General features: G+C 35.6%; 1 protein-coding gene across 3 annotated transcripts in view; it reads right to left on the reverse strand.

Annotated features, from left to right (window-relative positions):
• The window catches only part of METTL15 (methyltransferase 15, mitochondrial 12S rRNA N4-cytidine), a 375848-nt gene that overhangs the window by 362736 nt on the left and 1106 nt on the right, over positions 1 to 12006 (reverse strand). For 2 of the 3 annotated variants that reach the window (XM_082628457.1, XM_082628454.1), the window contains exons 1-2: positions 10870 to 10984; positions 7578 to 7855 (exon numbers count right to left, since the gene is read on the reverse strand). In XM_082628457.1, the coding sequence (XP_082484583.1) occupies positions 7578 to 7838 (261 nt within the window). In that variant the 5' untranslated portion in view covers positions 7839 to 7855; positions 10870 to 10984. Of the gene's footprint in view, positions 1 to 7577; positions 7856 to 10869; positions 10985 to 12006 lie in introns of those variants that run through there. The other variant, XM_082628455.1, reaches the window with a different exon arrangement.

The raw sequence follows: 12006 nt of genomic DNA on the forward strand, positions 1-12006 counted from the left end.
GTATTTATTGAGGATTTTTGTGTCAGTGTTTATAAGGGATATTGGTCTGTAGTTTTCTTTTCTTGTAGTGTCTTTGTCCGGCTTTGGTATCAAGAAAATGCTGGCCTCATAGGATGAGTTAGAAAGTATTTCCTCCTCTTCAGTTTTTTAGAAAAGTCTGAGAAGGGTTAATATTAATTCTTCTTTGAATGTTTAGTAGAATTCACCAGTGAAGCCATCAGGTCTGGGGCTTTTCTTTGTCAAGAAATTTTTTGATTACTGATTCAATCTCCTTACTAGTTATAGGTCTACTCAGATTTTCTATTTCTTCATCATTTAGTCTTGGTAGCTTCTGTGGTTTCTAGGAATTTATCCAATTAATCTAGGTTATCCAATTTGTTGGCATACAACTGTTCATAGTACTCTTATAGAATCCTTTCTATTTCTGCAGAACTGGAGGTTATGTCCCAGGGACATTTTTCAGTTTAGTAATTTGAGTCTTCTCTCTTTTTCTCTTAGACCTTCCAGCTAAGACTGTCAACTTTGTTGGTCCCTTCAATTTGGTTCCATTAATTTTCTTCATTGTTTTTCTTTGGGTTTCATTATTCTTCTTTTCCTAGTTGTTTAAGTTGTAAAGCTAGGTTGCTGATTTGAGAACTTTCTTGTTTTTTTAATCTAAGCATTTATAGTTATAAATTTCTCCCTTAGCACTTCTTTTACTGTGTGTCTTCAGTTCTGGTATATTGTGTTTTTGTTTTCATTAATCTTTAATATTTTCTAATTTCCCTTGTGATTTCTTTGATCCATTGGCTGTTTAAGAGTGTGTTGTTTAATTTCCACAAATTCATGAATTTTCCAGATTTTGTTCTGTTATTGATTTCTAACTTCATCCCATTGCTACTGGAGAAGATACTTTAAATGATATCTGTCTTTTAAAATCTATTGAGACTGAATTTATAGCTTAACATATGGTTTATCCTGGAAAATATCCCATGTGCACTTGAGACATCTATATGCTGTTGATGTTGGGTAGAGTGTTCTGTAAATGTTAGATCTAGTTGGTTTATTGTGTTAAGTCCTCTATTTCCTTATTTACATTCTGTCTGCTTGTTCTATAGACTATTGTGAGTGGGGCACTGAAGTCTCTAACTATTATTGTAGCACTGTCTCTTTCTCCCTTCAATTCTGTCAGTTTTTGCTTCATTTATTTTGATTGTCTGACATTAGGTGCATAAATATTTATAATTGCTTTATCTTATTGCTGTACTGAACCTTTAATTAACATTTTTTTACTAAAATGGCCTCTTTGATTTAATTAAAATTCTCTTACTACTTCTATTTAATTAAAAATTAAGGTGAGATTCCAGGAAAACTGTTTAAAAAAGTTACATTTTTATTATTTATTTACCTGTGTGAATCCAAATTGTGCAAAAAAAAAAAAGACACAGATGTTGATTTCAAAGTTTTTGCACTCAACAAAATGTCTCACTGTTATATAATGCATAATGGACTTGATAACAAGTAAATTACATAAACAAATTCATACTATACAATACCATTTTTAACCTGTTTTATATTTGGGATGGATTGTTTATTAGAGAGAGAAAAAAAGAATACCACTGTTAAAAAGTAGATGAGGGCCTCCCTGGTGGCGCAGTGGTTGAGAGTCCGCCTGCTGATGCAGGGGATACGGGTTCGTGCCCCGGTCTGGGAGGATCCCATATGCCGCGGAGCGGCTGGGCCCGTGAGCCATGGCCGCTGGGCCTGCGCATCCGGAGCCTGTGCTCCGCAATGGGGGAGGCCACAACAGTGAGAGGCCCGCATACCGCAAAAAAAAAAAAAAAAAAAAGTAGATGAGAGGGCTTCCCTGGTGGTGTAGTGGTTGAGAGTCCACCTGCCGATGCAGGGGACACGGGTTCATGCCCCGGTCCGGGAGGATCCCGCATGCCGCGGAGCGGCTGGGCCTGTGAGCCATGGCCGCTGAGCCTGCGCATCCGGGGCCAGTGCTCCATAACGGGAGAGACCACAACAGTGAGAGGCCCACATACCGCCAAAAAAAAAAAAAAAGTAGATGAGAACAGTATTCTATGGCTACACCATGGTACCTTCCAGGAGAAACATAAAATATAAGTCTTAACGAGGGAATGTCAAATAAGCTAAGGGAAAAATTTACAGACTGTACTAATTTTCAGAATTGTCAGGCAAAAATTTTTGCCATTATATAATCTACAGATATCTAATGGCAACAACCATGAGGGTCCTATCCAGTATTATTCACACTAGCTAGAAAGCCAACTCTACATATTTCTTCCTAATGCTACATTCAGTGACACCAGGTTAGTAGCTTGAAATGTGCATGGTAAGAATTTGTATTTCATGGGAATCTGCAAGCAAAATAAATCAAGGTTTTTTTTATTTTTTTTAAATCCGTACCCCACCCTGATCCACACACTAGGTTGTTAAATATTTACCAGTACAACACTGGAAATATTACATTCCTGAAGGTATTTTGATACATAGGTCACTTAACTAGCTACACAATGCTTTAAAACAGAAACATTTTTCAAATAAACAATGGTAGAAAGAAGTGTAAAATAAAAATTTGCTTCCAAGAAAGCTATATGTTAAAAAATAAAGGAGAGGACACTGCATCTTGACACAGTCCATTCTATCTGAAATTTAATAGTTCTTTCTTTAGGAAAAAAAATGCATCTCCCTACATGTGCTATAGCACAGGTCCTGTCTCATATAAAAGTTCTTAACTTTTTCAATAATTTGAGGTTAAACAAAATAAACTCCTCCTTTCTGTTATTGATCAGCCTTTAATATTTAAAGACAGTAAACCTACAGTCCCAGGATTTTCTCTTTGATGTTCACTCTCTGTTTAAAGATTATAAAGGATTTAAAGTAAAACAAGTGAAATACTGCAATTGATGTTAAGAAAAATCCATTATATAGAGCATAGGGCATTTTTTAGAAAGAAAATTATCATATCTTGTACCATGACAGCTTTGGTAAATCAAGTGATGATGAAATTAGTGTAAAATGTTAGACTATCAAAATAGATAAAATACTTATTTTAAATATTTAGAAACCCAACCTTATAACCTTAGCCTGACATTTATCATAATTTATTTTGCATCAGTTAGGTACCAGCTCATTTTCTCAGTCCTCATATCTGTTCCTTCCCCAGATTTCTCCAGTTACTTCATCAGACTGGGCCTGCCACACTGAGGCTGGAATCATAAGTCTTGAGCCTGAGAAGCTACCATAGTACCCGAGGGACATTCCTTTTATCTGTGCCTCACATCTGTCCTCCAGTTTTCTCTGACTTTTATTCACTCCCTTAAAAATCCTTACAAACCCACCATGTTACAGTCCTTATGCTAGGCCCTGAAGATATAATGATACAATGGTAGACAAGATAAACATGTCCATGATTTTCACGGAGGGCAGTCTGCTAGGAGAGATGTCCACTGAATAAATAATCTCATTTAAAAATTATAATTATAAATTATTATAAGTGCTATGAAAGAAAAGTATATGACTCCATGGATGTATTAATCAGGAGACTGCTCTCCTCTGTAGGCTCCAGAAAAGCTTCCCTGAGAAAGTGAAATTTAACTCAAGACCTGAAGAATGGTTCAGGCAAAAGAAACAGTACTTTTTCAGTTCCAAACATGTTGGTTCCACCTTTGCTGGAACTTTTATTTCCACCTTTGCTGCCTCCTGGCATTTTTCTCCTGAATTTTATTGTATCTAGCTACCAATGCTGACCTTCCTATCCCCATAATATCATCAGATAATGTTTATTGAGCCCATACTACTCAGAAGATACTATTCTAAGCGATTTACATAAATGAACTCATTTAACCCTTACAATGACCATATGAGATAGGTTGTATTTCTTCATTTTACAGATGAGAAATCTGAGGCAGAGGCATGATAAGTTACTTATAAGTTACACATGAAATTACACATGATGTTATTACACATAAGTTACACATGAAATTACACATGATTACAGATGAAATTACACATCTACTGGTACTAGTCCTTGCATGACCATCATGTCCCTCATAACTTATCACTCCTATAGAAACTCTAAGGCACCAAGCTACATTAGCAATACTACTGGGCAAAGAATACCAAGACTCCTATATCCTTCAGCCTGCTATCATTTTCAACTGGACAGGATCATGCATTTTTCTCCAGCTTTCAGAAATAAGGAATAAAAAATTGACCAAAGTAGCCTACACTAAAACATCCTCAGGAGCAAGAAAAATGTCTGTAGAACAAGTAATACTTTCTTACAAAAATTATTCACCCAGACTATGAAATAATGAAAACAGGGCAAGGAGAAGAATTATAATTTATTTAACCCCTTCTGTACCTCCCAAGGAAGAGGAAGAGGAATTTTTTTCTTTTAATTCAAACTCATAAATATTTTGCATGTATTTGCAAAACTAAGTTAATATGTAGTGAATTGGCTATGATGCAGAAGAAATTACCAAAATCAATTATTTTCTTTAAGTAAGCATCTTTTAAATATTAAAGAAAAGGAAATAATTATTAAATGAATGAGGCCTCACTCAAAACTATATTTAAAGTTCCTGTTATGATCAAAGTTTCACTTGCAAATTTATCATTGAAGGTGATGTGAAAAACAGTAATTAAGTAGGTGATTGATACAGGTGAATGTATGACTCATAGTTTGCAAAGGAAAATGATTTTGGAGAAAAGGCTCAGGAAGAAAAGCAGCAAATAATGGGTTCTGGAAGAAATGAAGAACTTTCCTGTCCAAGGACTGTCAGTAGTTCTTTATTACTTGAAGATTAAGGGAATAGTGAATAAAGCTGTCTGCCAGACAGCAGAAATGGTAAGAAATAACATTGTCTCTAAGTGTACCTCACATTAAATTTCTCATAAATAACATTCATAAAATTAAACTTTCTATAAAAAGTTACTAGAAAACCCAACTGAAATCAGAACAATGGAAATGTCAAAATAAACCAACATTACAATTGTCACGAACTTGAACAGAATGAAACAGCAGGGTAGGTCAAGTTGTAGAATTGCCTAATTTTATTCTACTTGGTTTTTGAAAAAAGGCAAATCCAGTACTGAATTAGAAGGAGACTTAGCCAGGTTTGTTTCTGTTTGGTTGTTTTTCTACTTCATGGGTTATTGCAAAATAAACATTTGGTTTTTGTTACTAGGGTTCAGCAAATTTATACAATGAATTTGGTTTTTGGTTCCAGAGATCAAATTCAAGCCATCAAATCCAGTTCCACATTTTTACTAACTGCCCCTCCCCTCTCATATATATCTCAAATATATATATTTATACATACATTTTAAAACTCACATTTTGGTATGAGTTTTAATTACTATCCTTGCCTTATGAATCTTTAAAGGAAGTGAAGAGAATTTCATTTTGATGAAGTCATACTTAACAGGAAGTTTTATCCAATTTAATTTTTTAACTTACATTTTCATGTATATTTTGGAGTCCCTACTATGTGACAGCATTTAGTCAGATACTTTAAACACATAATCTCATTTAAGAATACTGGATTTGGGCTTCCCTGGTGGCGCAGTGGTTGAGAGTCCGCCTGCTGATGCAGGGGACACGAGTTCGTGTCCCGGTCCGGGAAGATCCCACATGCTGAGGAGCAGCTGGGCCCGTGAGCCATGGCCGCTGAGCCTGCGAATCCAGAGCCTGTGCTCCGCAACGGGAGAGGCCACAACAGTGAGAGGCTCGCATACCGCAAAAAAAAAAAAAGAATACTGGGTTTATTTCATTATATATATACTGGCTGCCTGAGGACAAGGTAAACAGAATATTTTTTATGATAAAGCAACCTAAGTCCTATCACTGATGGCTTTTTAAGAGCTGTGTGTATGTGTTCACACACACATGCGTGCTAGACGATGGGTTCAAATCTATACAGTCTTGTTATAGAATCTTTGCTCTTAACTACTAAGCCACTATATGTTGGGAAAAGAAACAAAAAATGGCTTTTAAAATGAATATAACTGATTTAGGTAATAATAGTAGCTTCTAGAAGAAGAGATCATAGTTTGGAAGTCAGTATGCTAATTACTATCAGCATGAAGTTATAAACAGACATTTAATGAAAATTTACTATGATAAAGATTTCTTTTCCTTTTGTAAATGTGATTAATTTTCAGAAAGACTAGTTTTTTCTTTTTGGATATTGTAACACCTAACATTTTTGTGATCTTTTTATAGATTTTAAAGATTTTCATACCTAAGACCTTATACAATCCTGTTAGCAACACTATAAATAAGGCAAGCATGATGGATAATTTTATATGTCAACTTGGCTGAGCCAGAGTGCCCAGATATTTGGTCATACATTACTCTGGATGTTTCTGTGAAGGTATTTTTTAGATAAGAATTAACATTTAAATTGCTGGACTGAGTAAAGCAGATTACCCTCCATATAATGGGTGGGTCTCATCTAATCACTAGAAAGCCTTAATAGAACAAACACTGACCTCCCTGGAACAAGGAGGAATTCTGCCAGCCAACTGCCTTTGGACTCAACCTGGAAATCTTACCTGGGTCTCTGGCCTACCAGTCTACTGTGCAGATTCTGAATTTACCAACCCTCTATAATCACGTGAGTTAATTCCTTAAAATCAATCAAACAATCTCTCTTTCTCTCTCTCTTTATACACACATACACCATACACCCCCACCACACACACACACACATATCCTGTTGGTCCTATATCTCTGGAGAACTCTCAGTAAGACAGAAAGGTTGCTGAAAACTAAGCCTAAGAAAACAGGAGACAGGAATTCCGATTTTTATCTTTGTCTCCAGTCATTCCTAAAAAGATACGAAAATTCTCAAGAAGCTATATTAGAATTCAGTTTTCATACCCTAACCACATAGCTGGAATAATGTTATTTTCCTTTTAAAACTGTTTTTGACAAAACTAATCAACTCTGGAAAACAGCTTAGCAGATTCTCAAAAAGTTAGGCAAAAAGTTACCATATGACCCAGTAATTCCACTCCTAGATACATGCCCAAGAGAACTGAATACATGCCCCCACAAAAACTTGTACATGAATGTTCATAGCAGCATTACTCAGAGTAGTCCAAATGTGGAAACATAAATCTCATCAATTGATGAATGAATAAAAAAAAAAGTCGTATCCATACAATGGAATGATTCAGGAATAAAAAGAAATGAAGTACCGACAAACGCTAAAATGTGGATAAATACTGAAAACATGCTAAGTAAAAGAAGGCAGGCGGAAAAGACCACATATTGTATGAATTAATTGATATGAAATGTCCAGATTAGACAAATCCATATAGACAAAAAATAGATTAGTGGTTGTCAGGGGCAAGAAGGGTGTCAATGGGGAGTGAATGCTAATGGGTATGGGGTTTCCTACTGAGATAATAAAAATGTTCTTGCATTAGACAGTGGTGACAATTGCATAAGCTCGTGAATATACTAAAAAACACTGAATTGTACACCTTAAAATTGTGAATATTAAGTGAATTATATCTCAGTTAAAAAGTGTTAGAAAATATAAAACTAACCAACTTACCTGCCTTTTTTGTGGTGCCAAACAACGGACAACTTCATCCACCATCACTGGAATATGTAATTTAGTCATCACTTCAGAATCTCTGTCTTGTAACTCCTGAGCTCCAGTTTGATCTGTTTGCTCCTGGGCTTCATATTCATTACATCTTTCTGCTGTAGCATGTATTTTTTTTGGCCAGACACCCAAATTAAATATGCCAGATTCCAACCAGCACGAAAGAAATTTTTTATAGATTCTACAAAAATATGGGTATTGAAGCATTCTGTAGATCAACAAATCTAGAAAAAAATTTAAAATATCATGATTGTTGGCTTTTTTCAAAAGAATGTTATAATACTTGGGGGAAAGCAGATTAGTATGAAATATTTAACACATGAAAAATACATAAAACTCATAATCTCAGAAAAGTGAAGGTAACTACCCTCCTTATGCAAAGCAAGGAACCCAAGAGAACCCCAGAAACTATTTGAAAATACAACTTTTAATGTGGCCTGATAAGCTCTGAGACCATTAATGTTTTAACCATCAGAGATGTGAATATTGATTAATCAGTCATCATTTTTCTAAAAGGGATTAAAAACATTATTCTATTTTAGGTTCACATGGTCTTTTATTTCAAGCTCTTCTAATTGTTTTTCTCATAATACTAAATCTTCATTTTCAATTTAACTTTGTTTGAAAAATTGTCCCTGAAAAAAGACTATGCATGTACAACCAAAAAGAAAAGGTTAGCAGTCTATGAAAATCTTACAGATTTGTCATGGATATGCTCTGACGAAATCATCTCACCATGGCTTATATCAGTGAAATACATATCATTTTAAACTATAACTTTATAAACACTCCACTGAACACACTTTGGCACTTCATATCATTTTAATTATCTGCTCCCTGCCCCATGCCCCCAAAAAAGCAAGTAAATAACTGATACATTCCTTCACTTTCTCTTACTTGCTCCATTTTATTCTGTAAGCTGTAATTCTTTAAAATGGAGAGGAAAAAAGTAATTTATGAAATATATTAACAGAACACCTTTTGAATGTTCTTTACCCATTTGGATGCAAGCAACATTTTTGATATTATTAAAGTTTAATTAAATATTAAAGTAAATAACAAGTAAATAACAATTTAACACTACTCTTTTCCTTCCTCATGTATTATGAGTTATTTAAAAGTAAGAACCACACCTTTATATCCACAAAATCAGATGCACACTAGGCGCTTAGTACGTGTTTTCTGGAAAAAAATAAAAATATAAAAGAATGGATGGATAAATTCCAGATTCTATAGAATTAACCTTGCTTTAGAAAATTTTACTTGTCTCACTCACCCTACCAAAAACCACATTCTCAAAATATTTAAGAAACATAAATCTTGATTAAATATGCCTTCCCTTCCTTTTGCATTAGAAAATGAAGAATAATGTTGAAAAGTCAATCACATGTAATGACTGGAAAATAAATAAAAATACATATTTGATATTGTATCAATATAATATCAGTAAGATATAACCCTGAGGATATCAAAGACATAATTCACAGAATTATGTTGTAAATGTGACACAGAAACAATATGGCAAAAAAAAATTTTTAATGAGTGTTTTAAGTGAGATTTTGGATGTTCAGCAGTAACAAATTAGCCAAATTATGAATTATGCCTTATGTTTTCCAGAAAGTTTACAGAAGTATGCCAAACTATGCTCTAACTTAGCATTTCTAACATATTTCAAAATAAAAGCTATGCTCTAACTTACCGTTTCTAACATATTTCAAAATAAAAGCTAACATTTATTGAGCACTTACTAAGTACCACTTACTATTCTAAGCACACTACATGTACTAACTCATTCAATCCTTACCCCAACTCTTAAAGGTAGGTACTATTATTATTTCCATGTTGCACAAGAGGAAGACAGAAAAGTAATTTGCTGAAAAGTCACATAGCTAGAGAGCCGTAAAGCTAGAACTGTAACATCAGCATTCTATCCCCAGAACTTTTTCTCTTAACCTATATGCTATAAACACAGCCCACTGGCTCTATTTAATACACTCATGTAATTGAATGGTACTTTGATTACACTATGACTAGGTATTTGTAGTATTCCATGAATTAGATTCATTTTTTTTAAGGAGCCAATATGTTATTGCTTGGTCCTACTCCACTTGGAAATACAGTATACTGTGGGGCACCCAACAGAGGACACAGGAACGATGTACAGCCCTAAATAGTGGAATATGGAGTATTTAAACAATATAACCAATAACTTATTCGATTCTTTTGCCTATCCAATATATGTAAACAATCTATACTGAAATGTTCAGACTTTGATTTTTTTAAAAAAAACAAGCAAACAAAAAGCCCATCAATTCCAATATCAGAATCAGAACCACACAGGAAAAAGCAAATAGGGTAGAAAAAAATGCTTCTTTCAACAGCGCTTAATTTTCTTCTGCATTCAATTTCTTTGTATTTACTCAAATATATTCAAGGTACAAAGCCTCTAGATTTGGTATACACTAATTGGCTACTAATGTGGGTAAACACGGAGAAAAGGCCTCAATAATTAATCTTCCTTTTTGGTTGTGTCTTTGAATACCTCCCTAAAAATGGAAGGGGGCAAGTTCTAAAGGGAGTCCCTTCCCTCTCTTCTGCAGCCCCATATCCCACCAGATAACCCCGAGCACTTCCACAGTCCGCTAAGAACTAGCCCCCCCTAGACGATTTAAGATAGTTTAACTTCCCTCTGTTCACAGAAAAGAAGCAAGATATCAGGAAACCTAAACTCTACAGCCAACTCTGTGGTTTCCTAGGCAAGCCATTTAACTTTTCTCTGCCAGCAAAATTCAATTTAAACTGAGACCACGGAATTAGCCAGGTTACTCTTTTAAATGTGGGAACACAAAGGTGAGCGATACCTTTGAAAATTACTTGCTCAACGGAGCTACCAATTACCGTCATTGCAGTCAGCTCCCCCTGCAGAGAAAACCCTTCGGAAACTTAATTCCTAAGGCCAAAAATTCGACCTGGAGGCTGGCACCCGAACACAGAGAAAGTGAAAGAGGTCCTAAAGAAAAAGTTAGAATCCATTCTTTTGCGTAAGAATTACACTCTGACAAGGGAAACTGTTTAGAAACTTCTGAACTCAGGACGAATGAGTGTTGAGGAGAGGAAGCGGGAGAGCAGAGGCGCGAGTTTCCTCTGTGCTGGGTGAATCCGGCAACCCCTGGAAGTTCCCCCAAAGGTGAGAGGGGGCTCCAAAAGAGCTCCCGGGACTCGGCCACCTTCTCCTCACCTGAGGCACGAAGATTTCTCAGTTGGCCTCTAATTCGGGCCTGCGACGACCACTACGGTGACAGAGAACCTGAATTTGCCGCCCGCACAAGTCCCAGCCCTGGGGGAAACTTGCGAGAACGGACAGATTGGGCCCACGTCCGCCCCAGCAACAGAGGCCCGTCTGCCTTTGGTTCCGCTGCTTCCAGGCCCCAGCTGCCAAAGGGCCCCAGGAGCTCGGGGTTCCAAATGGTGTTCCTGGGGGAGGTGCGGGATATAAGTCCCTAGCATTGCCAGGTTGAAATTCACTTTTACTTTTTTTTTTAATGTCTAATGAAACTTCAAATCTCACTTTCCATTTTATCCTTCTCTCCACTCTTTTCAGTTTACTCTGAATCTATGTTAAATTTCTATGTTTTAAATAAATGGCAGTTAGTACACTCTAATTTATAACAAAAGGTGGGAATTTCTGTCTCCTTAGCACTACGTATTTGGAAAGTTTTGGTTCTTTTCCCTTCATTTCGTTACAAAATACGCCAGTTTCTTGTCCTTTCTGTTGTACGCCTTAATGTCTTGCTAAACTAAAGAGAAGCCAGCTGGCATAGTAAATCTACAATTCCTTAAAAATATGGACTTCAAAATCTGAACACTGTTAAATGGCAAGCGTAAGGCAGAATTTAAAGTTAAATGTAAAATAAGCATTTAGATTAGGTGTGGAAACACCTGTGAGACTTGTCAGCCTTATGCAATGTGGGTATCAAAAATGACGAAATTTAAACACTTCTACTTATTCACCAATGATCAGTACACCTTTACAAGAAATTGGTAATATATGCCTATTTTCAGACTACATTAGATAGCATCTTAATATCACTTAATCTAGAATGTATTTCAGAAACAAATGACTCCATTCCCAATTCGCTGGGTTGTACCCTTCAACAGAAATATTTTCCTTTAGAGATTTTCTGAAAACTTCAGTTTTCTCTTCAGTAAAATGAATAGTATCTACATCTCATGGACTGTTTCAAAAATTAAGTCACCAGATAACATATATAAAATTAATAAATGTCCAGGACATCAAAGGTAAAGTACTATAGAGTGAGTGCATATTTGAAATAAAATTAAAAGCCTTCTCAATTTTATTACCAAACCCAGCACC

Source organism: Mesoplodon mirus, assembly GCF_964341445.2.
Source record: "Mesoplodon mirus genome assembly, chromosome: 7".
Taxonomy (NCBI): domain Eukaryota; kingdom Metazoa; phylum Chordata; class Mammalia; order Artiodactyla; family Ziphiidae; genus Mesoplodon; species Mesoplodon mirus.